The sequence below is a fragment of the Alosa pseudoharengus genome, unplaced genomic scaffold (genome assembly GCF_046254945.1).
Source record: "Alosa pseudoharengus isolate Yale_2024_CS ecotype anadromous, Long Island Sound unplaced genomic scaffold, YU_APseudo_1.1 YU_APseudo_1.1_scf_4, whole genome shotgun sequence".
In the NCBI taxonomy this organism is placed as follows: domain Eukaryota; kingdom Metazoa; phylum Chordata; class Actinopteri; order Clupeiformes; family Clupeidae; genus Alosa; species Alosa pseudoharengus.
The window spans coordinates 39132401-39158986 of NW_027468774.1; the positions used below are offsets into that span (position 1 = coordinate 39132401).

At 43.2% G+C, this 26586-nt stretch overlaps 2 protein-coding genes across 2 annotated transcripts; one reads left to right on the top strand and one right to left on the bottom strand.

Annotated features, from left to right (window-relative positions):
* The first annotated feature begins 212 nt into the window (after positions 1-212).
* clec19a (C-type lectin domain containing 19A) lies at positions 213-3947 on the top strand. Its single transcript, XM_076266226.1, has 5 exons — positions 213-447; positions 1333-1510; positions 1947-2040; positions 2762-2894; positions 3615-3947. The coding sequence occupies exons 1-5, from the start codon at positions 360-362 to the stop codon at positions 3689-3691; spliced, it is 570 nt and encodes a 189-aa protein (XP_076122341.1). The 5' UTR covers positions 213-359; the 3' UTR covers positions 3692-3947.
* A 4382-nt stretch (positions 3948-8329) lies between these two features.
* syt17 (synaptotagmin XVII) lies at positions 8330-20997 on the bottom strand. The gene is made up of 7 exons (XM_076266734.1): positions 20962-20997; positions 20716-20864; positions 16817-16977; positions 15842-16461; positions 14542-14662; positions 13157-13312; positions 8330-8526 (listed from the first exon to the last, which is right to left on the bottom strand). The coding sequence occupies exons 1-7, from the start codon at positions 20995-20997 to the stop codon at positions 8330-8332; spliced, it is 1440 nt and encodes a 479-aa protein (XP_076122849.1).
* Between the last annotated feature and the right edge of the window lie 5589 nt (positions 20998-26586).

The window sequence follows — 26586 nt, forward strand, 5'->3', positions numbered from 1 at the left end:
CCATTTTTTCAAAATGAAATAAATATTTTGTTGTATGTAAATAATTTTACATTACATATTACTGCAAATACCTTGTGACAAAGAACTCAAATTATTTCTTTACTTGTCCGGTTTTCTTTTTACTTCAGGCTTAGTGGGTGTGGGTCTCTTTCTCTCTCTCTCCCCCCCCCCCTTCTTTTAAAATGTGAAGTCAGTGAGCTGGACCAGGCTGAGGAGGAAGAATCTGGCAAAAAGGCAGGGGTTCAAAGACTCGTACACACTCTCTACCCGTACAGAGCCTCTGCACTGCACTGCATACACTCTCATTCATCCACAAGCACACACAGACCGGACCATTGGCAATCTCTTTCACTTGGAAAATGCTCTTTTGGGAACTGTGCTTGGTTCTGCTACTTTGTGGCTTTCATGTGAGGGCTATACCATCCACTAACATCAAGATCACTCAAGGTAAGTAGTGCCATATCAGGAAGGCCTGGAATCTTTACTGTATACTAGATCTCCTGTGAGGAGCTGGTCTTCACTCTTACTTTTGAATGAGTTGGGATTACAGCAGACTGAGATTCCTCCATAATTTGCCAATAATCTTGAAATCATGCACCTTTTGTCTATGTTTCTTTCTCTTTTTTTGCTGTAGTTATACTTCTAATACAACTATATAGCCTAAGATGTGGCTTTTGGGGGCTTAAAGTTGTGGCTTGTTTTTCAGACTTGCTGAAGTTAATAGATTTTAGGAGGATCTGGAGTGCATTGGAGGGTTACTAGGAGAGTGCTGTGTTGTTTTATGAGATTTATACCATCTGAAATATGCAAAGAGCTCAGAGAGAAAGTATGGCTTGAGTTAAGAAAAGTGCAGAAAATGGGAGTCGATCTTGACATAGATAATAATGTGAATGGTCCACATAGGTTAGATTTGAGTGTTTTTCCTCTGAGGCTATGATGTAAGAATTGCTTTGTGTTGTATTTGTGAAAGTCACATCTAATTCTTCTTTACTCTGTTGCACAAAGTAATCTTCTGGTGTCGCATGTTATTGTGTGAAGTTATTTCACCATAAAGAAGACATTGTCGCATTAGTTTCAGTCTACCAAAATGTGAGGAGATTAGTAACAGTTACTGACTTTAATTGAAGACTACACAATGAAAAAACATTACTGTCAGCATAGCACTATCTAACTTGCACTCATGCCAGGACACCTCAGGCTTCTCATTAATCGATTCCGATCATTGCGATTCCAACATGGCAATAACACAAAGTCCCTTTTAAGGATGTATGGAAGTTGTGATGTCATCACCATTCCACCACCTTACCCCCAGAAATACTGCCCCTCTTCCAGCTTTGCCTCTGCAGTTACCAGATGCCCCCGAGCCTGCTACTTGCCCCCTCTTCTGGACCGAGTTTGAGGGCAACTGTTACCGCTTCTTCCCCATCAATCGCACCTGGGCGGAGGCAGACCTGTACTGTGCTGAGTTTTCCAACGGCTACCGGTCCGCCAAGCTCACCTCCATACACAGGTGGGCGTGCTGAGATTAAATGCTGTTGGGAGGCAAATTTCCAGACATTACACATTCACCTTATACTTTCAGCCAATGTCTCTGTGTTCAAATTGAAGGCAACATTACATCACTCGCAATTGACATTTGGGAAAAGGCTTTACCAAATAAGAGCAAATGAATCTCTGGAGCATTGCATAGTGTGTCTGCTTGAGATAAAGGCAGAGGAATGGTTTTAACCCGTATGTGACTGGAGACTAAAAATAGTAGACTATGTTAAGTAAAGCGTACACTGTAGCCACATGCTTTGACTGATTTGAAAAATGTCAACTGATTGGTGCTTTGCTCTGCTAGTACTTTAAGTGCTGTAAAGGAAATGTTAAAATTCCACCGAGGACATAATGGGTTCATTTCCATTTTCCAAGTTTTTTTAATGCTTTACAAACCCTTCTGACAGCTGGGAGGAGAACGTGTTTGTGTATGACCTGGTGAACAGTCGAATCCCTGGCATCCCTACAGACATCTGGATTGGCCTTCACGACCGGCGACAGGTAAACATCTGTTTCATTTTTGCCTAATCCCTCCCTCAAACGATCTCTCAGTTCATTGATCTACAAATCCCATTCCAGCTCTCTTTCCCTCTCACACTCAATTCATACCACAGGGACATCTAGATCTGCTCAAATTTAAACTTGCACACACCCTCAAAGAGTAATTTCTTCCATAACCAATGTCAAATGTGAGCACGGTGGTGGTTTGTAGAACAGCGGCAAATCACTAATGACCTCTGACTGATGCCATCTCAGCCCTCATTATGGCTGATGTGCAATACCTGAATGCTGGCCAATAAAATCTCACAGCAGAAATCACATCCAGCAGCAGATATGTGGACTCAGAGGCAGTCATGTCTAATCAGTGTGGGTCTGTCATTGCACATGCCTACCTTACCTGTGAGAGCGGCAAGGACAGTGAAGGCTTTGAAGTTGTTTTATGGCCGAGCTCTAACTAGCCTGTAATGCCACTGAGTGTGTCAGCATTCTTGCGCCTCCATCCTCCTTTGCTCTGCTCTGAGTTTTTTTCTTTGACAGTCAAGTTAATGAGAAACACAAGCCGCGGTAGAAGATTTCACCCCTCATTATATGTTGCACATGTGACCCCTACATTGGTCATGGTGGGATGTGGTGGTGGTGGTGGGGTGGGGTGGACGTGTTCGGGAGGTGGGTGTACAGAGAATATGTGAGATAACTCTGTTCTTGCTGGCTGCTTCCATAGGAGGGCACCCTGGAGTGGACCGATGGTTCAGCCTATGAGTACAGCTACTGGGATGGGAACCAACCGGATGATGGGATCCACCGGATCCCACTAGAGGAGGACTGTGTGGAGATCTGGTACCGACAAAACAGTGGTGCGTAGAATGACCTCCGTTTTCTGCCATTACATTTTTGCGACATTTTGTATTTTTACAGACAATTTCTTCACTCCTTTAATGGAAAGTTCCTTAAAATCTCAGGAAATATCAACATGTCCTGTTACTTTAAGAAGCTTTCCATTATACGAGTAAAGGAATTGTCTGTAGAAATGTACAGAAATTGTACTGCCAGAGAATTAAAGATACATTAGACTGTTTTACAGATTTTGTCATTGTACAAGAGGGGAAATCTACGAGCTATATTGAACTCTTATAGACATAACAACAATAGCTGGCCTTTGATTTTTTTTGTTGGGTGATGAGTACATTAAGCCTCCCATAATAGTATAGCTAGCAGTGACATGTAAACCTTGCCAACATAATGGAAAAGAATATGAATGAAATAGACTAGACAGATGAAATAAGAAGAATATTGGTCAATGATGATTAGATTGAAATAACAAAATAAGATGAATAAGATGATATAGATACTAATAGAAATATTAATACAAGATGTTACAAGATGTATTTATGGGTATCAAACATAGCTTTTCCCATTCCCTTTTCCCATTTACACAATTGAGTTCGATGTAGTAATTGTCCATTATATGAAGTAGGGCCAGATGTTTTTCATTATTATTTTCAGTGCAACTGCAGAGTCTGTGCAACAGTGTATGAATGATGATCGCTGCCATGTTGTTTGTCATTTTCTGTCAGCTCTGAGGTCCTGGAATGACAACAGCTGTGACAAGGCTTTTCCCTTCGTGTGTAAGATCCCTACACTGGATAACTAAACCCCGACTACCCCCCGTGGCCTCCAGCTCTCCTGCAGCGTCCAACTCTTCATTCAGCATCTCCCGACTTGAGAGAGGCCCTCCACGTGGACTCTTCTGTTTATGGGCTCCCTTCCAACCCTAGCTCCTCACTGGGACCTCACAAGACTTTTCTTTTCCTTCTCTTCATTGTAACAAACCTCCATGCTCTCCTTTCTACACACTACCTTACTTTAGCTTTGTCTGTTGGTATCTCCTTTACCCCTATGGCTCTCCCCCTCTCTCTTTGTGGGCACAGCAGCTTTTGTCTCTGCCTTTTCTTTCACAGCTCATCTATCTCTTCTCTGCTACCCCCCCCCCCCAGCCCTTCTTCTCCTATCCAACCGCGCCCCATAGGACATAGGGCCAGAAAATGACACCGTCGTACATGCTGCGTGTCCATCTGGGGTGCATTTAGACTCCTGAGTCATCCCAGTCTGCCTTCCCTCAGCTGGAAGATAATCCCCATGTGGGGCTACCAGCAAACTGCTATCCACTGACCCTACGCTACAAAGACTGTTGCCATTTTTGCTTTGTTTTTACTAATTCCTTGGAGGCGTCACTGCTCTTTTTCGAGTGTCTGTGTGCATGTGTGTGTGTGTGAGTGCGTCCAGCCTCTTTCATCCACCCATTTTGTCAGTCAAAACAAACGGAACCACAGAGATGCACGAAGAGGTAAGTCATTCTCCATGTGCAGCTGAAGCAGAACGGCTGTGAGGTTTCCACCCCTTCCCCTGTGGCCCATTCGGAAAAGGAGGACACTTTCTATGAGGTTGTGTTTGTGTGTGTGTGGGTTTGACATGAATACAAATGCTTGTGTTTTTGTGTATGAATGTATAAATGTTTGTGTGTGTGTGTGTGTAAGGCTGACCTACCACAGTTTTGCATAAATCATGTGATAAACTCTTGTCATGGCTGTGACTTTTTTTCATTTATAACTCCCCACATACAAGACATGCAAACCGCATCCACTCTCTGTCTTAGGATGGCGTGGATTTAACTTCAGCTTCGAGGGGTGCCTATTTGTCTATGTCCATCTGCACAAATTGATCAGTCGCTGACCTGGAAGGTGAGAGGCAAAGCCAGCAGGGATTTGTGTCTGCGTTTTACTGCCAGGCTTCTGAAACCCCAGAAGCAGCCTTAAGCCACAGCCTGACACTTGACCTTTGGGGGCTCAGAGACCATGCAAATTAAAAGCAGAAGAAAAAAAAACATTTTTTTTTCTCCTCTACACATACTATAAATCCCTGTTTTGTCCCCAGTAGTTTTGGTTGGTGGCAGAGAGACAAAGTGAGATATCGATGGGTAATGTCCCAGCTGAAGCTCAGACCTTAAGAGTGGCAGGGGACCACTTTCGCTCTGGGCTGTGGCGCTTGGCAGCCATTTTTCTGTTCTCCCGGGCTGGGATGCTCCAGTGACCACACACGGCAAGAGACTTCTCGTCTCTGGGTGGTGGCACGGGGCCGCGTGCCTGCTCGGCCTCCCTCAGCTGGGACGCTTTAACGGAGCCTCCTCAGGAGAGAATTCCACCCTGTGATGAGGATGGCTGTGAGCCCGGTGGTGGACGCGTCTGCATGGGCATTCCTTTGTGATGAAACGGCCAGCTCTGAAATGTCAACAGCGATGTTCCAGGATGGGGGCTGAACTCAGCACGGGCCTGATGTGTGCATGCGCTCACTCACTCTTTCATACTTGTGTTTGTGCAGTTCAAACATACACATACACGAAACAGACAAAATTACATACTGTAGGTTCACACACACACAGGTTGAAGCACACACACATATGTGAACAGGCACAAATGCATATGTTCACACACACACACACACACTCACTCACACATCCACTTCTAGCCACTTACACACACATAAACAAGCCTCTGTACCATGGCTCTGCCTGACCTGGACGTGCTGCCCCCTGCAGCGATGTTAAGCTGTTCCTGTGCCACTGAAGAAAGCAATTAAGTGACTAATCAGTGACTGGGGCTGCCTTTGGGGGTGGGTGGGTGCAGAACATTAGTCCACCAACAAGCACTGCTGGAGAGAGACAGTTCTTCTGGTCCAAAAAGTTTGTGCAATTAATTATTGTGTTCTTTCGAAACTGGCATGACTTGAATTTGGAAACATCTTGACTGGTTTATGTGGAATAATTCTGTGCTGACCTGTGATGAATGGAGATTGTTAATGTCATAGTGTGCTAGAAGACAGTGCTACATTCATTACATTTTACCTTAAGCAACCCACTGCTATTTTTGGACCAATTTGTTGTTGACAGCCTGATGTTTGTCCATAAAATAACTGTTAGCACACATTGTTGCAAAACTCTTTGATAAAACAGTATTTTAAATCAGACGCATCACCGAAAGTAATTGTAGAATCTTGTTTTCATTATAAAAGGACAATAATACATTTCAAAATGTTTTATGGAATGAATCACACCCTTGAATCTGTTAATACATCTTTTAATAAAGACTGCTCTGAAATAAATCAAATCAGGACAACCACCATAATCTTAATTTATACATTTAAAAACCAGATCAAACATATCCACAGAGTGTGCGCACATAGACACATAAACATACACAAAGAGACAAAAAAATGTAAGCGCATTAACAAGGACCACTTCAACACATCTGACATGGCCGTAAGGTATATAAAAATAAAAGTCCATATGCTCTCCTGGAGCAGAGATTTGGTGGAGTGGACACATTACACTATTGGTATAGATTTAAAGGGATACTGCTGATTCTGAAGACAGGGTTGATGGGGGTTGCAGTTTATATATGCAAGAGCGTAGGTCCCTATCTCAGTCAAAGAGGCTAATGAATTAACTGTGCACATGTTATGTATAGCAAAACTATGGCAAAGAGCACAGCAGCATTTAATGTATGGTGAGACAGCAAGATATATTCTGACAGAGCATTCCGGATGGAATGATCTCCTTTTGTGTTTTGCCTCTACAGTGTTGCACTGACATGTTCCACTTGCTGTTGTTGCCATGTTCCACTTGTCCCCCTATTTATACAGTCAATGATAGTCAATGAGGAAGTTCCATCAGCTTCTCTCTAGTCTTTTTTCATTTAGGTTGTCCATAAAGTATATTTCTTTACAAGATCTAACTGAAACAACATTAATTTGTTCAATTTATATCCATTGCACACAATAAAAGTCATATATATTCTTTATATTTGTAGAGGTAAGTAGTTAAGCAAGTATTCTATAAGTATATATGCATATGTACCATCTATCTAAATAAATAAATAAATAAATATCTTCACTGGCACAGTTTTCATTTTCATTTTTCTTCTCTCACTGTGTTATATATATATTTAGTTTCACTGTTTAGTCATCTAAACTAATATTGAAGTTTGGCAGAATCATATAATTGATTCTGCATCAGAGACAATTCACAACTAGGCACGTACAGGTCACATGGTACAGATTACATGGGAAAAGCCTTTTAGGTAAACACAGACCGTGATGCTTCTAAAACACACTGATGGACACTGACACAGAACTGACAGTGCTCCCATAAAAACACAACAGACTCTTTCCCCCAAAGATGGACATGTGTGTCCAGAGGAAAGGAGAAGTTAAACAAGACGCTGCGACTTTGAGTCGAAAAACACAAGCAAACTACACTGGTTTTCTGGATAGACAACTACTTTTGTGACATAGGCCAAAGGGGGGAGTGATTGCTTTTTAGTACTTTTGCTAGCAAGTAGCCCATTTCAAACACTATGTGAGCACTATGTCCCCTCCTTCATGTGAAAGGGGATCTAACTCAAAGGGTTTCAATCTTTACTTTTCACTAAATACATACTGAATATGGTGTTCAAACCATTCGAAAGTGCTAACATTTTAAGGAGGAACACGCACACGCGCACACGCACACGCACACGCACACGCACACGCGCACACACACACACACACACACACACACACGTACAGTATATACAGACATAAAGTACACACACATGTATAACACAAAGTTCAGCTCAGGGCTGTAATCACAGAGAAACAAAAGGCGGCAACGTTAACAGTTTAGGTCGAGACAAAACAAATAACCTTTGGCGCAAATTAAATGAGATGGAACACCAGTAAAAAATAAACCACATTTGTGTTTTATACTTAGAAACATTTGCATTGCTGTCCTTAATCTACCTTTAAAAAAATAAAATGATTATTAAGCAGTTATGTGTGACATGTGCATGTCTGTTTGTATCAATGTGATAAAAGGAAAATGCGGACAGGCAGCATCTGACACTGTATCATCCGAGAGGAAACATTCGAAGGCCTCTAGCTATCATTTTCTGACAGATTTATACCCAATTGTATTGCTTGAGGACATGGAAGCCTACAAGAGCAGCTCATCTGGGTGAGACGCAGCGATCCAAGCATTTTAAAGAGATAAATAATCAAATAATTTTTTAAAAACATCTATCTCTTCACAAGCTGGGCTTGTCTCACCATCTCCCTACTGGGTTTCTGGATGTAAACGTCAGTATCCTCAAAACTTACTCACTCAGAATTTAGGCATTTAAGATCTACAATTTTATCTCGACATGACATTACTTTGCTCCTTCACACTTTCTCCACAAATCCCGAGACCAGACCATCATCATGTGACCTCGAGCGAGGCGGGAGAGACGCGGTCACACTCAGCGCGCGAGCGGAGGCTGTGCCACTGCTCCACGGGGGTGCGTTGGGACTCCAACAGCCGGCGCCAGTGTGCGGACTCTGGAGGACCCGTGGAGAACTGACCAATCACGATGCGGCCCACAAAGTCATTGCTGCTCTTCACATTGTGGCCATAAACTGGATGGGTGGACAGAAGAGACACAGGAGAAGGAAGAAGCGGAAGGTTAAAGATGTATTTCTCTATGTTACGTTGCTATGAAGGAGATCACTGTTGACTTGAGGAGGAAGCCTTATAAACCATGCCAGCGCTGTGAAGTAAGTGACAAGCCCCAAGCACCTGGGGGTGTGCAACGGTAGCCAGCTAGTACATAGCTGTGCATGCATGTACATTATGTAAACCTTCCCTCTCGACACCTTAAGAGCCGTGCTAGTGAGAGAGCTAGCAGCCTGGGCTTTTAGCTCAATTGCTAGCATGCTCGATTCCCGATCCGAGGTGCTGCTGTTTGCAGGTTTGAGTCCGGGCGAGTGCAGGGCTGAGCCACGCAGTCAACACAACATAGGTTACAGGTGCACATCACAGATGACCTGACATGGACGACAAACACCACCACCATTGTCAAGAGGGCAAAGAAGCATCTTCGCTTCCTGCCGTGGATGACGAGAGCAAACCTTCCCCCTCCTGTCCTCACAACTTTGGCACTAAAGAGAGCCATACTTTTTTGTCTTTTATGTTTGGACACTGAGCTTGGAGGAAAGCAATTTCATTCTGCCTTGTTGTATGGTCTGAGTCACTTTGACTACACAAACTATGATCATTAGATGTCTGAGAACAATGTTTCGTAATGGTGAGAGCAAGAGAATGAGAAATGATTGATAGAAAATGACAAATGACTAATTTTAACATAATCTTCTTAAGGGCTATTGGGAGAGGTGCTAACAAAACTAGGAGAAAACTAGCAGGTAAAAAAGACAATTACAGTCCCAACCAGCTGCATTCTGAAGTTGTAGAGGAACACCAAGCTTACAGTATCTGTACAAGATGCTGAAAGTACAGCGTTTAACAGAGTTTAAACTGGCTTCAGCAGAAAACTGGGCTGGCATGACCCAAAGTAAATAGGCAATGCTCCACTGATCATCAGCAGACTGACAACAGCTATAGACATTGAAGGTTGATTAAAAAGCTTGATGAAGTATCTGAAACGTATCAATGTTATTCAGGAAAAAAATGAACTAAACTAAACATAATACTACATAAAGAAGTTGCAGTAATACGTTACAGACAGGACTAAATAAAAACTAAGGCTGAGGGAGCAAGTGTGAAGAGGCTGACATCAAGTCAGCGTCCTCAGCAGACCTTAGCAAAAATTCCACAAACATGACCCAGTCTCACGCCAAGCCATCCATGAACACCCCTCTTTCAGTACAGCACAAATTATTATTCCCATAATTGCTCAAGACCTTTAAAACAGAGAGTGAGAGTAAAAGAAAGTGATAGCGGGAGAAATAGAAAGCCGTAAAAGAAGCCCAACTGTCTATTTTTTGTTCTTTCCGTTTGTTGTGTCTTTCCCCCAATCCAATTTAGCTAATGGATGAAGGTCAGATGATAAAGGCCTTGTTAATTTCATCAAGTTGCCTGTAAATAAGGATGGGGATTTGCTAACCTTCATGACACCTTACCTCCTCCGCCCTCCTCTATTCACTCTGGCGGCAGTGTGATGGGGAAAATCCTGCAGGTGGGGGACTGTTTCTATCCCTCCAACAAGAGTGGGAGGCCTTTTAAGTGTCTTCCACCATCCACCCCCATCCCTCCTAAACCCAGCAAAGCCCCATCACCTCTAGTAGGTGACCTCACAACTTTGGCATCACTGCTGCCATCATGCCGTCGCCTGGCAACTAGGGCACTCAAACCCGTAGGTTTATCCCGCTGTGACGCACTGAGGACTGCTTCACCTTGGGCCTCCCTGAGAGAGGGGGGTGGGGGTGGTGTTAAAAAGATCACCCAGCAGCTCCAAGCACCAGTGCGGTGTGACACAGGTATTGGTGTGCTTCACAAGATTTGGCTTTTTGTATTTCGATCAATACAAAACAGGTGTTGAACTGGGTATGCTCTGCCAAAAGGTAATGCTCATGTGAAACAAAAAACGAATGAGCTTTGACTTGACTAACCCACAGCACATTGGGACTCTGTTCTCTAGCACCCTTTTTTGCTGTGCCCATTTTTTCTGAATCAAGGCTAAAGGTATGTATGCCAAATATATCTGATGTTCAGGGCAAATTCTGACGGGTATAAAATATGTTGTATGAGGCAGAAGCTGAAATTGTGCTTGCAGTTTGCAGCCTCTTCATAATTCATGCTTGCCTCAGCTAAAACCCTTACAGTTCAGTGAACCCTTGATATCATCCGGCCGGCTCTGCTGTTGTCTTCCGGCTGGGTCCACTTTCTGTCTTTGCCCAGCAGTTAGCTCATTCATAGTTTATGTATCCTCACAGAGGCACAGATGTGTACTGGGACACGGTTTTATACTTGCCCATATAAAGTATGGTCAAAACAGGGATGAGGAGGATAGCAAATATGAAGGCCTCACTCATGGGAACTGAGACAAACCAGGCCTTTTTGAGCCTCTATGAGTCAACCTCGACTCGACTTGACTGTCTTTGTTCGTGCCAGCTGAATAGGCCCAGCATCCTCACTTCCACAACTACACCTCCCATCCTCCCCCCAAACAACCCCCCGTTTGTGGATGATGAAGTATCGCTGTTGATCGCATCCTGTCTGTGCTGGGTCACATCCTCTCCTGTCTCGTTGCTGATCTGAAATAGCCTTGACAGGAATGGAGCGTGACCCAAACGGTGAGGGTGCTCTGATGAGAGCCAGGTTTCAGTGGGGGGGGGGGGGGGGGCAGTCAGGAGGAGGTCTGTTTCCATTCAGAACTAGACAGGGCGTGATGAGCCCAAAAATGGCACTAATAAACCCCATTACCTTTACAGGTGCACAGCTACTGTTGGAACACAGAATGGAAAGAGAGCAAAGAGAGACATATGGGGGGAAAGAGAGAGAGAGAGAGAGAGAGAGAGAGAGAGAGAGACAGAGAGAGAGAGAGAGAGAGAGAGAGAGAGATAAAGGGCCGGCTGGGTGATTTAACAGATAATGGATCCCATAAGGCAGACTCGTGTCAGGGTTAAACAGCCAGAGGACCAAGGGGAGTATAAGGTGGGAGGCCGGCGCATGGTGGATATGCAGTAAAAGAACAGACAGAGAGAAAAATAGCAATGATGTAGTGATGGGGAAGTGAGAATAATTGCAACCAACAGGGAGATCCAAAGGTTTGAGTGAGGAGAGAGACAGACAGACAGAGAGAGAGAGAGAGAGAGAGAGAGAGAGACAGACAGACAGACAGAGACAAATATAGCTGCTGAGGGCTAGCAGGGTTGTGGAGAGGGCGCAGCACTCTGATTGAAGCCCTTTGTAGTCTGACACTTCAGAAAGGAAATGTGGGCAGAAGGCCCCGAATGTCCGCCGTCCAGAGAGAGAGGAGTGAAGAGAGGCAACAGACTATGGAGGAGACCAGGCATTTCAGGGAGAAAGCTGGAGAATCTGGGTGGCTTGCCTGGCTGTACTAATTAGAACACTGAGTTGACCAGTAGGCCCAGTGAGTGAAATCAGCTTCCATGGTTATACCAGATATACCCATGCAAATGGATAGCAATATTGAAGTATTCTTGTAGCTTGTGACAGATGACTTACAATTGGTGAGTGGAATTTTAAGGAATATCAATTGCTACTTATTTTAAGGAATATCAAATGCTACTTAAAGCCATACAGGGGGTGACAAACATTAGCTCAAATTCTTGCATTTTTACCACAAAAATGCTTACTTACATCCAACCTTCAACCTTCTCCTACAACAATCAATTATGAATGGTCCTTACAAACGTCCACAAACATGCTCCTTGGTATTTCCATTAAGACACAGCACCAGTGCTTTGTAGCTGTGTTGCCTGTTGAGCAGAGGTTTCACACGGCATCTGTGTCAGTGGCTGAGATGCATGCGGTGAGGTTACCTTAGGTCAGGTCAAGTGAGGTTAAGAACTCAGGTCACCATAAGGTCCCATGCAATTACCGAGGAGCCACGCTCGTCCAGGTGACAAGCGAGAGCGATGTGGCGTCTCCTCTCGCCTTTCCCCCAAACACGCTAAATGCCAGCGTGTGCCGGCGCATTGGGTAACTCAGTTTGATCTCGGCCACTGTTCAGGCCTGACTGGCAGCGCTGCTAATCAAGTAAATGCTGCTAGCATTTAAATGAGCCTTAATGAGGACCGCAGTGGCAGCCCTGGGGTCGCCACAGAGATTGCTCTAATTGCGAGGACTTCAGAAATGTGTCTCCCCGCAAAGGCTCTGTCACTAAACATCCCGACCTGGCTCAGTATTGCTTTCCCAGGGCCTCAGGACGGCTTAAACTGTTATGGAAATATGGTTCTCACTTGTGGGGTCCAATTAACTAATGGCAGGGCGATGTGTTGGCTGAGGCAGAGGGCCTGGGTAAAGGGAGTCTGTCCTCAGAGACCTCGATCCTCTGTGCTAGTCCAGGTTTGTCGGAATTTGGTGGGTCACTAATCCTTGGGGTACAAGTTTGGTGATGGATTTTGACCTTTGTGCATATTAGTCAATCACAAGTCAAAATTGTTTGTCAACAGTAAATCCCCTGAAAAAGAGGACTAATACAGTAGAGTAGTTCTGTACAATAGAACCTTTTGGGATAATTTAACCAAATAGCTTTAATGCAAATGCAAACTTGACATCACTTACCTGTGAACACTAGGCTGACCTCGTTCAGGTCCTCTTGGAGAACTCGGAAGCTGAAGGACTCATTGTAGAAGGGGTCGATGGTGCCCCTCATGCATGAGGTCTTCTTGGTTTTCACCAGCTTCAAGCCAGTGACCAACTGCACTTTAACAAAGGGATCTGGAAGAGGGGCAGTGGACAATTATTATAAATGGCCAAAAATACATATGAACATTTTTTTGTATAATTATATACTTTTCTATATTTTTTGTAATAATAATGGATATCATGAACTACTGTATATGAAAATAATACATTTAAAAAGACTGGTTTGGTAGATCTAACAAAAGTGATTTGTCGTTTCTCTAGTTTGAATCTTATTGCTGTGAAATTCATAACATCAGTCTCATCATGTCACTCTTTGGACAAATACAAATTCTGAATTGCCTAACATCAGTTAAATACTTTTGAAAGCATGGCCATAACTCTGGACAGCTAAAGAATTATGGGTGATGAAATTGGGCGTTGAAATTGTGTGATGAGAGTGATATCCTTTGAATGCAAAATGTTCCACCCTCAGAGCACACAGAAAATCCACAGGGTCAGGAATGCCCCCTCTACTGCACAGGAATTTAATTTTCTAATTTTCTACTGTTCTAAACTGGCAGACCTGCCACTAACATTCATATCTGGGCTTGGGGTGCCAAGATAAAAATGAATTGAAATAAACATTTGCATCTACTGGTATTTATGTAAGGGATAATGGACGACACTGTTAACAGAAAATAATGCACGGTCGAGGTGCTACCTCGTTGTAGGCCTACCCCTGATTAACCTTATCTTTGAAATATCGCTATTTTATTTAGCCTACCGCCATCCAACTAGATAAAAGCTGCCTCTGTTAAATGCTAAATGTTGCTATGTTCTGAACGTCTGTATTTAAAGGCTTGGATGCAACGCCAACGTGACAGTTCATTTAAACTTTACAAGTTTGGCAAATTAATATACAAGTGAGATATGGCCAAAACAATGGATCTACTTCATAGGTGTTCAAATAACATATTGAACACATAATGCATGTTCTAAATTACGCAGGACAATGGGAAATTCAACCAAGCAGTGGAATAACTGCATATATATATATATATATATTTATACATACAATGTAGTGTATAGTGTATGTTCACTCAATGTGACTAAAGTGGTGTCTCATTTCCATGGGGAATATTCTCACCCCTATGTCTTGGGAAGGGGTAAGAATGAGAAATGGGATCGGGCCAAACTTTAAGTAAAAGAACCAAAACAAGAACCAGAATAAGTCCAAACCCATTGAAGACCATGGTGACTGCATTGACCATTGTGCAGTGTACTGCACAGGTCAGTGGTCTGTTGGGATGGGAAGATGTTACCTGAGCCTTGGCACATGTCCGTCTGAAGTAGCTGCTTGGCACGAATGATGTCAACATTGAGGCGACCGGCACTGGGCAAGTAGTTCAGAGACAGCAGCAGCTCACCCAGCTCCACCTCATTCTGAGCACGGAGGGAGCAGTTGGAGAACAAAAGGAGAATACTTCTCATTTGTTTCATTCTCACGTGGCACAACAAATAATCTAATCTGTGCATAGTTCAACTAAGGAGAGAGTGCCAGAGTCTCTTCTGGCGCTATGACTCAGGCTAAGTGGTAAGAGATTATTCCATTCCATTTTGCATTATTGGGTTGCAGCATGTATTATTCTGTGCAGACTATTCAACGGTTCCAAAGAGGGTTCTCTATATCTTACACAAAGAAGTAGCTGTTCAGGAGAGAAGCAGCAGGAAAGCAGGAGAAAAGCAGCATCTTAAAATGACTCCCAGGAAGGTCTGTTTTCAAGCATACATGGCTTGGTGGGAGACCATGATGTAGTTGTTTACTTGGCTATATAGAACTTGCCTAAAGGCATAATTACGGAATTCACAAACAAATGTATTGCTAAGAAAAATCCTCCATATGGAATCGAGTAGCATGAATTTGGCTTGGACCACTTGGCTCTCCGTGAACTCAATGCCTTTACAAGAACTGCCTCCCCCTATTTGAATCAATCCTCTCACCAGTGCTGATGGACAAAAACACCCAATTAAGAGCATAGAGGTCAACCCCCAGTAAAACGTCTCAGCTTTTGAGCTAATTGAATGGATTTAGAGGACAGGTGCTTGATTTCATCTAACAATCTCATTAAATCCTTACCAAATGGGGAGGGAGCCTATAGAAGATCTGCCTTGAAAACCCATGGGTGAACAGCTGTTGGAACTTTACAACAAATTTGATTGGGGACATGCCTCTTTCCCCCAAAGCTTTAACCACACTTGTCACAACAGATGTGGGGCTTACACGATAGTGCTCAAGCAAAGCTCTGTAAACATCAGCATAACAGTGGGGCACACCCTGGATCCATTCTTTCTACTACAATTGCAGTATCAACAGGTATTGTCCATACTGCAGCATCAAACAGCACATCACATCTCATCTTTTAGACATTGTACTCTATGTACTCTATGGTACTAATCTCAGAAAGATGAATCCCCCCCCTCCATAAGACTTGGGTTCTGGTCAAGGTATCCTGTTATTTAAAAGGGATTTGGACTCTGCTATTGGCACTATAGAAAATAAATAGAATTGAATATAAAATAGGAATGAATTGAAATGAATTGATAAGAGCGGAGTGGCTGTACCTGTGAGCTGGGCACCAGTGCCTTCCACCAGTGTCCCCCTTTGACCAGGTCCACCTCGTTCAGTGGCAGCGCCACCTTCCCTATGACGCAGTGGCGTGAGAATTTGTCGAAGTCCACGACGGACAGCAACAGCGTGCGTCTCTGCGCCTCCAGGAAGGGCAGCTCGAAGGTGAAGCGCTCCTCGAACACGGGGTTCTGTGTCTTGCGCTTGACCCCCGTCTGCCGAGAGTTCTTGTGGTCGGGCAGCAGGCTCATCTTCACATAGGGGTTGGAGTGCGCCATGTCCTGTCGCGCGCCGTCGCACGTGACCGGCGGCGGGAGGTCGCGGGCCTCGATGATGCGCACACTCAGGTGTCCGTTGATGAGGTCGAACTGCGTGCTGAAGTGGAGCATGCCCAGTTGGTAGCGCAAGAGAATCTCGTCGTCTGTCAGCGAGTCCACATCGTCGCCGCCACACGAGTCGGAGGAGTACAGCCGTGGCTCAAGCTTTCGAAAGTAGTCGTCTGCGGGCGGAGGGGGCTTCCGCAGAGGCTGCACCACCTCCTTCCTCGGGCCCATGGCCCAGAATTCAATTGGCTTTACGTCCACCAAGGGAGAGCTGGGTCTACGAGCATCCAAACCTATTCATGAGAGTAATGATTTAAGGTCAATTAAAATGCAGTTTGGCCAAGACAACTAGCCTGGGAATACCCAGATGAACCTTTGGCAAAATGAGATAAGCTGGTGCTAACTAGGATACAAGACAACATAACTTAAGTATGAAATAGAACAGAATGAAATGGAATAGCTTTTTCACAGCAGAATATTTACAAAAATGTGCAAAAAGTACCACGGCAATAAAACCATCCCTACTGATATGAACAGCTTTAACAGTTTGTTTTGTTGTCTGAAAAGCATGTTGCCTTAAAGTACAAAAGATATGATAAGCCTGCGTGGTTTTCTGAAGGGGATCTGAGGTGGGGTGGGTTTACTTACTTGATAGCTGACGGGCCAAGCTCAGGGTGGAGCGAGTGATCTCTGTGCTAGATCGCCTCTGACTGGGGCTACTGTGGCCATTATTGTGGATGGTGCTGCCAGTGGACCGCTGGATGATGCTGTGATTGTTCCCATCTTTATCATCATGACAGTCGTTGACACTAAAAACAGCAAGAGACATTTTGTTATATTGAGATTAAGTATGAATAAATGTATCGATAAAATAAAGAGAAAGGGGAAAGAGCATCGATTGGGAATAAAAAATATATTACGCATTATTGTCTATTCTAATACACATTCAAACACCACTACCTTACACAGAAATGGCAGTTGTTTCTATTGTGCCTCATCAAAAGCTACCACCGTCAGCGTGTATGTGTGGTTGAATGTGAGGCATGAACTTGTTGAATAAATACTTTGAGACAGAGTAAATGACATTTGCTGTGTGTAGTGGATGTAAAAGGCGCTGAAATGTCCTGAATCTAGATTTGGGGATTAGCCACTCCCCACCATAAAACATCTCTTGAGTCTCGAGAAGTGACAGGGCATGTTTATGTTGCTGTAAATTCACAATCCCATAATCAAGTGAGGCAATCTAATTCCATGTGATGACTCTATCTGCAACTACAGCAGCCAAATCAATATCGGGGATGGTTGTTGTCTAAAATAGCTCTAACAAATGACTTTCACAAACAGCTTGAGAAGGACAAAGTGTTGCAACTACATCAAATGAGGAGAAAGTCCACATTGTGATGTAATGCATAAAAATACATAGCTTCAGTACTTATGAAAACTGTTGGCTCAAAACTTCTAGGGGGCGTGAATAATTCCTAGGGAATTGGAGGGTTTATTAAATTCTGATTAACTTTAATGCCTGATATTACGCAATATCTGGTACAACTCAGCCATCTTATTTCATGCTCTTTTTTTATTATTTCTAGCTATTTGCTTCTCTCTCAGCATGGGGTAGAAGCCTGCCCAGGGTTTCTTGCTGGAAGCCTAATTCCCAGTCATCCCTTGGGAATCATCAAGGACCCCTTGTGTCCATGGCTACAGCTCACAGGGAGATAGTTGCTACGGCAACCTCGGAATCTAAAACACATGGCCAGTGCAGGCAGGGGAGCAGTGGAGGGCTTGGGAGGTGGACAGGACTGGCACAGAGAGAGAAAGGGACCCGATGCCAAGGGCTGATAGACCAGAGCACACATTACCAACGGCGTGGACACAGAGAAAAATAATCACTGTGGAAAAACTATTTGATCATTCATTTTGAACTCAGCATGACCATGAATGGGATATTCCAGAAGGATTTCAGAAATAACTGTTACGTCAGAGTGTGTGTGTGTGTGTGTGTGTGTGTGTGTGTGTGTGTGTGTGTGTGTGTGTATGTGTGTGTGTGTGTGTGTGTGTCTGTGTCTATGTGAGGGGTGTGCCTGTGCATCTGCTGCGTGAGTATGACTTGATGATGATGCCGTGTGTGTGTGTGTGTGTGTGTGTGTGTGTGCGTGTGCATGTGCGTGTGTGTGTGTGTGTGTGTGTGTGTGTGTGTGTGTGTGTGTGTGTGTGTGTGTGTATGTGTTGACACTGTAGCTATGGTTGTGTCTGTGTTAAGTTGGTGTGGCACAGCTGTGTAATATCCTGTTGGGTGTGGTGTGATGACAGTGCCCACCGCTGCACGTTACACCGCCAACCCCGAATTGAAGCCGTTGCAATTCCGTTCTGTCCTCAGCAGCCCCCTGACCCTGCCCATTAAACATACAACATGACCTTCATGGACTGACCACAGCTCCCGCTGAACCTCTGGATGCACCACACAGTGACGAACATGATCGCTGACCTCAGTTTGCCAAACCCCGTGACATAATCCCACACACTCTCCTCAGAGACCCAGTAGCGTGTCATCTCTCTGATTCCGAAACTCAATGACCACACGAGAGAGTTCATAAGCAACAGCAGGGAAATGATTGACATTCTGTCCCACAACGCAGGTTGCTTTCCTCTCTTTTTTCTGCCGTGTTTGTGTGGTGGGTGGTGCTGGAATAAGGTCATCTCCCCCTGCCTCTGTGCTTGGGCTGACCCTTGCAGCCAACCTGCTTTGTTTCGGGGGTGATGTCATTAAAGGCTGGGCATGATATTCATAGCCCAGGCAGCACAGCTGTAATGAGGTGAGATCCTTTCAGATCTTCCCCTCCAGCCAGCATATCAAACACATTATCCTCTCCTCTCTGTCTCGCTGTCTTCCTTTTGATTTTGCCAGTGTACTCTCTTCAAATAGATGGCCTTGACTGCAGCTAAACAAGCTCAACTCCCCACCGCTTTTTAAAAACTCAACGTGTTAAACCAGAACAAAGGTTCATGAGGAAGTAACATTAAATAGGGAGGTTTTGAACAAACTGTTTGAGGTTACGCTACAGCAGTCGTCATCAGAACGGGCATTGCTGTCTAAATTGCTGTCTCTCTCTCTCTCTCACAAACACACACAAAGAAACAAACAAACAAACTTAGTGGTTCCATCATCATGGCAAGTTCTTGGCAGCGGTCAGCTCAGTGTGAAAAGTGTCTCATTAGACTCTTGAGTATGCGCAGCTGAAGCCTGATGGTAGTGATTAAAGACTCACATTCAGAGTAGACACACACACACACACACACACACACACACATTCATATGCACAAGGTATAAGCACACACACACACACACACATTGACACGTTGACATATATGTGAATGATTCACAAGAAAGTACCAACACATACTCATACTCTATGTGTGTGTGTATTCTCAAATACTCCCCTTCTGTGCCTGCCCCACCACACACACACACACACACACAGACGTTGACACACTCATATGCCATATCACAATGGCCACATACCATAGATTTGTGTCATCTGGATTTCAAACAGACAATAGAAATTCTATTCTCCCCAGCAGGTGTAACTGAGCAACCAACAGAGGGAGCTGCTTACACACCTAGGATAATTTGGATCTATATGGTCTTTACTCTTTAGGGTCCCCACCATGGATTTCAAGGCAGCGTTGGCTGGAAGGTGACGTGGGGGCCCAAAAGACCATCAAGTGATAATTTGATACTTGTACAAGGACATTAATTGGAATGCATAGTAGAAGTAAAATGTGTACTTTTGCATATGTTGAAAACTGTATATATCTTACCGATTTTGTACAGGCAGTAACTTCAGAGTATGAACCATTTTCCTGACTGACGATAATATTGACTCTGACTCCTTTTGAATGAAGAGCGACAGGTTCTATACTAGTGGATCTAAAGAGCGACAGGTTCTACTAGTGGATCTAAAACATTTAGTTTTATCTTTAGTAGCATATGTATTTGTTACATACATTATATTCACACAAATAATTGTTAATAATAATATAATTTAATATAATAATAATTGTTTCTGTGTCATTTTGAAATAATATTTTCAAGACCCAACTAGACTAGTAATGGTAGAGTTACCAGTACCACTGGACCGTTACATGTGGTGCAATGTTGTATTTCAGTAAAAAGTAAGCTGTTAAAAGAAGAGATGTTTAAGTAAAAAAAAAATTTGGTTTTCACTAACTTTAGAGTAGGTCATGAATGTTATAACTTGAAACGATATACCATAAGATGTTATATGTCAATAAGTACCTGATAAATTCTTAATGTAGACATAACTTAACAATTGCCTGTGACTTTTGGCAGAATTTTAACTAAACTGTCAAGAACCCTTACACGCTTTGAGAAATTAAATTTAGTGGACTGGTCTATATTGCTAAGCAGAATCTCCACAAGTATGTGTAAAAGTGATAAATAACATAATTATGGCAGTAATTTCTTTGAAGGAATACTTTATGTAGGCTACATGATCGTCATCTCCCAGTGAGGACAGGATACTCACAGCCAGGAGGGGGTCTGTGCTGGGAAGGGTCCAAGGATCTCCACTTCCTCATCACTGGACTGGCAGCAGCTGCACTCCCAGCACCACTGCCAACATGACTGGCAGGACCAGCGGCAGAGCAGCAGGTCAGTCAGCCTGGACAGGACCCCCTAAAACAACACAAGGAGAGAGGGGTGCAGAGTTACAGTTAGTGAGGACCATAAGAACACCCGTAACATAGAACTATAGATAGGAATTTTATAGTACTTTGGGACTCTCATTAATTGTTAAATGAGCGCACATTCTCTCGATAGGCCTACACAAAAATATCTTGCAATGACACCTCCTGGGCTCCGTAGAAAACAACTCGACTCGCGTTGTTTTACATCTCTATCTATGTCCAGATAGGGACCACACGGTTTGTGACCGTGGTAAAGTTGGTTTTATATTGGACGTTGGATATTCGACACATTGGAAAAATCTATTTAGCACTGACTACGATGGTCGAGTTTGTGTCAAACCAACTTTAATGTGTTTAAACAAGGTCTACCTACACAAAGCTTCTTTTGTCCAAAAACCCATGTTTTGATTTTTTGATTTTGAAAACAGAAGCTTTGTGTACTATGTAGGGCAGTTAGCTGAGTGCAACAGATGTGTTTTGACATGGGTAGGTCAAAAGGTCAAGCCGCATTATAGATTTAAAGCATTTAAAGCATTTTTTTACATTAAAAAATATTTATAAAATCAAAGAATGGGTTTTGGGGAAAAATAAGCTTTGTGTACTATATAGAGCAGTAATCCAAGTTCACCAGATGTGTTTTGACATGGGTAGGTCAAAAAGGCAAGCCGCATAATAGATTTGAAACATTTAACATTAAAAATTGTATAAAATCAAAGAGCAGGTTTTAGGGAAAAAGAAGCTTTGTGTCCTAGAAAGGGCAGTAAGCCGAGTTCAGGAGATGTGTTTTAGTATGGGTAAGTCAAAAGGTGAAGCCGCACAATAGATTGAAATCTTTTATCAGCATAAAAAATTCATAAAATCAAAACATGGGTTTTTGGACAAAAGAAGCTTTGTGTAGGCAGACCTTGTTTAAACACATTAAAGTTGGTTTGACACAAACTCGACCATCGTAGTCAGTGCTAAATAGATTTTTCGAATGTGTCGAATATCCAACGTAATAAGCTACCCATGTCAAAACACATCTGGTGAACTTGGATTACTGCTCTATATAGTACACAAAGCTTATTTTTCCCCAAAACCCATTCTTTGATTTTATAAATATTTTTTAATGTAAAAAAATGCTTTAAATGCTTTAAATCTATAATGCATAAATATCTACATAGTACACAAAGCTTCTGTTTTTCAAAAACTCATTCTTTGATTTTATATTAATATTTTACTATTCAAAAATGCTATAAATCTATTTTGCGACTTCCACTTTCGACCTACCCATGTTAAAGGAATTATCCGGAGTAAAATGCACTTTAGATCGATTTACGGATGATTGGGGGTACATACGTTGAGTTGACATCAAAATCATGTCATTCGGATGTGTTTTGAGAAAGTTCGATTGTACCGTTTTCAGCCACACAACTCGTAGCCTGGAAGTGAGCAGGGCATTTCAATTTCGCCGCTACAAAACGCTATTTTTATACCTCTTCTACAGTTCCAAACAACATAACACTTACGTGGTAGTGAGTAGAGGGTCCCTAAAGCCAAACCGAAGTATCCCGAGGTCTTTATGTGGTCGAATAGAGAGTCCAGAATGAATTTCATCAAGCCAGTACCTTTCCGGAAATGTTGCCATCTTTGCTGTAGGAGTATTATTGCTGGGTGTGTTGTAACATGCTCTGGAAATTCACAATTTCGTCGCCGTTTAAAAAAAAAAAAAAACATAGTCCAGTATTTCTTTCAAAATTGAAATTAAGTTGTATGGACTGGACTATGTTTTTTTTTTTTTTTAAACGGCGACGAAATTGTGAATTTCCAGAGCGTGTTACAACACACTCAGCAATAAGACTCCTACAGCAAAGATGGCAACATTTCCGGAAAGGTACTGGCTTGATGAAATTCATTCTGGACTCTCTATTCGACCACATAAAGACCTCGGGATACTTCGGTTTGGCTTTAGGGACCCTCTACTCATAGCGTTTTGTAGGGGCGAAATTGAAATGCCCTGCTCACTTCCAGGCTACGAGTTGTGTGACTGAAAACGGTACAATGAACTTTCTCAAAACACATCCGAATGACATGATTTTGATGTCAACTCAACGTGTGTACCCCCAATCATCCGTAAATCGATCTAAAGTGCATTTTACTCCGGATAATTCCTTTAAAACACATCTGTTACACTCAGCTAACTGCCCTTCATAGTACACAAAGCTTCTTTTTTCCAAAAACTCCCTCTTTGATTTTATATAACTTTTTTTACTATAAAAAAATGTTATAAATGTATTATGTGCCTTCCCCTTTTGACCCACCCATCTCAAAACACATCTGCTGCACTCATCTAACTGCCCAACATAGTACACAAACCTTCTTTTTTCCAAAAACTCCCTCTTTGATTTTATATAAATGTTTTACTGTCAAAAAACGCTATAAATGTATTATGCGGCTTAACCTTTTGACCGACCCATGTCAAAACACATCTATTGCACTGAGGTAACTGCCCTACACAGTACACAAAGCTTATTTTTTCCAAAAACTCCCTCTTTGATTTTATATAATTTTTTTTACTGTAATTTTTTTTTATAAATCTATTATGTGCCATCCCCTTTTGACCCACCCATCTCAAAACACATCTGCTGCACTCATCTAACTCAGCTAACTGCCCTTCAAAGTACACAAAGCTTCTTTTTTCCAAAAACTTTTTTACAGTAAAAAAAATTATATAAAATCAAAGAGGGAGTTTTTGGAAAAAAGAAGTTTTGTGTACTATGAAGGACAGTTAGCTGAGTGCAAGAGATGTGTTTTAACATGGCTAGGTCGAAATTGGAAGTCGCATAATAGATTTATAGCATTTTTGAATATTAAAAAATGTATATAAAATCAAAGAGGGAGTTTTTAAAAAAATAAGCTTTCTGTACTATGTAGGGCAGTAACCTGAGTGCAATAGATGTGTTTTGACATGGGTAGGTCAAAAGGTCAAGCCGCAAAATAGATTTATAGCATTTTTGAATAGTAAAATATTAATATAAAATCAAAGAGGGAGTTTTTGGAAAAAATAAGCTTTTTGTACTATGAAGGACAGTTAGCTGAGTGCAAGAGATGTGTTTTAACATGGCTAGGTCGAAAGTGGAAGTCGCATAATAGATTTATAGCATTTTTGAATATTAAAAAATTTATATAAAATCAAAGAATGAGTTTTTAAAAAAATAAGCTTTCTGTACTATGTAGGGCAGTAACCTGAGTGCAATCGATGTGTTTTGACATGGGTAGGTGTAAGGGGACCGATCAGTGAGGCATGAGGACACAAGGAGGTTTAGTTCAAAATGGAGGGTTTTATTACCCAAAAAATGATCAAAACTGACAAAGTCCACAAACTGATAATTAGGCCTATAAAAGAGGTCAACCAAAGGTATAATGGCACTAAAGACACAACTGACATGACGTAGACTAAACAAAAAACTAACCTGACACAATGAAACAAAAGGGAACATATATATCGGCTTGGCCAAACCAAAGAACACAAACAGGGGATACACTAAACACATAGACTTAAATCATAACACAGAGCAAAGTAACTAAGGCCAAATTCCCCCCTCGGGCACATGGCAGACGTGGTACGGTCTAATAGGTCGGCACCCAGACTTAGGTCCTCTCAGCCCTCAGCCACGCCTTTGCCCAACCAGGAAGGAAACGCCCCCAACGCTCAGCCCAGGTAACTCAAGACAAAAGAAACATATATGATTAGTAACAAACAACTTATATAACCTTACAGTGTTAAAATGTGTGCACCCATATTAAACAATGTAAGGCTAAAGTGCAAAACTAATAAAGTAAATAAATGAAACAAAGTGTTGAGTGAGTTATTTGAATAGAATAGCACATGTGACTGCAAACAATAAAATGTGCAGCAAATTCATGATTTACCAAAAGAAACTAATAATGTGCATTTGTAAAGTGAGGGCTTGTGTTACCATGTGTGGCCGTGTCCATCACACACCCCCCCCCTTCAGGACTCTCGCTGGTACTGCGAGAGAGGTAGTCAGCTGTCAGGTTCTCTTTGCCTGGGATGTACTGGACGCTGAAGCGGAACGGTTGGAGAGCCAGGTACCATCGGGTGATTCTTCCATTGGCATCCTTCATCTTCTCCATCCACTGGAGCGCCTTATGATCTGTCTCCAACGTGAACTCTCTACCCAGGAGATAATAGCGGAAAGAATCAAGGGCCCACTTAATAGCCAGCGCCTCCTTTTCTATTGTTGAGTACCGGACTTCGCGGGGAAACAACTTCCTACTTATGTAAGCGATTGGATGGCGGTCCTCCGGGGGCCCCTGGAGAAGCACGGCTCCCAAGCCCCTGTCGGAAGCATCAGTCTGCAAGATAAATGCATCATTGAAGTCAGGACTAAACAAAACTGGCTGCTCACTCAGTGACTGGCGGAGATCATGAAACGCTGCCACCGCTTCCTCCGTCCATTGGATCTGATTTGGGTTCCGGGTCCCAGTCATGTCGGTGAGGAGCGCTGCCCTGGTGGAGAACTGAGGGATGAAGCGGTGGTAGAAGCCAGCCATACCAAGAAAAGAGCGGAGCTGCTTCCTTGTCTGTGGTAAAGGACATGACCCTATGGCTTGGACCTTGCTGACCTGTGGTCGTATTGCTCCATTCCCCACTGTATGGCCCAGGTACTCCGTCTCGGATGCCGCAAAGACGCACTTGGATGGATTGACAGTCAGCCCAGCAGAGCGGAGACGACCCAGGACAAGGCTCAGATGTTCCAGGTGCTGGTCCCAGCTATCACTGTGAAGGACTATATCATCCAAATATGCCGCTGCGAAATCAGAAAAATCCCAGAGCACCTGGTCCATTAGCCTCTGAAAACTGGCTGCGGCCCCATGGAGCCCAAATGGTAGTACAGTGAACTGAAACAGCCCCAACGGAGTCCGGAAAGCTGTTAGGTCCCGGGACCGCTGAGTCAGAGGGACCTGCCAGTAACCCTTACAGAGATCAATGGTAGTTAAGAATTTTGCTTTTCCTAAACGTTCTAACAGGTCATCAATCCTTGGTGTCGGATAAGAATCGAATTGGGAAACAGAGTTGAGATACCTGAAGTCGATGCAGAATCTTATGCTGCCGTCTTTTTTCGGCACAAGGACTACAGGGTTGCACCATTCACTTCTGGAAGGCTCTATGACGCCCTGGGAGAGCATGACATCCACCTCCCCCTTCAGTGCCGTCAGCAGGCGTTCTGGGATCCTGTAACTGAGACGTTTTGGAGAAGCACCTTCTTTAAGAACGATATCATGGACAACAAGATCAGTCCTCCCTGGACTCTCCCGGAACACCTCAGGACTGCAGATCGCCCTCACCTGGAGCTGTTGACCCTCTGAGAGGTGGCTAAGATTGAAGTTCACCGGATCACCAGCAGGGGGTAAGTACTGTTCATCTACCTCCTCTTCTTCCAGTATACTTCTAACCAGCATTACATCTGGGCTCTTTTCAGGTCGCTGCACCCACTCCTTTAGGAGGTTTACGTGCAACACCCTACTATGGCGTGACTGACCTGGAGTCGAGATCTGATATGTAGCTGGCCCAAGTTTCTTCTGCACTTCGAATGGGCCTTGCCATCTCGCTAGCAGCTTGCTGTCACTGCTTGGAAGAAGCACCAACACCTTCTGGCCAGGGCTGAAGGATCTTTGGCGGGCCTTCTGGTCATACCAACCCTTCT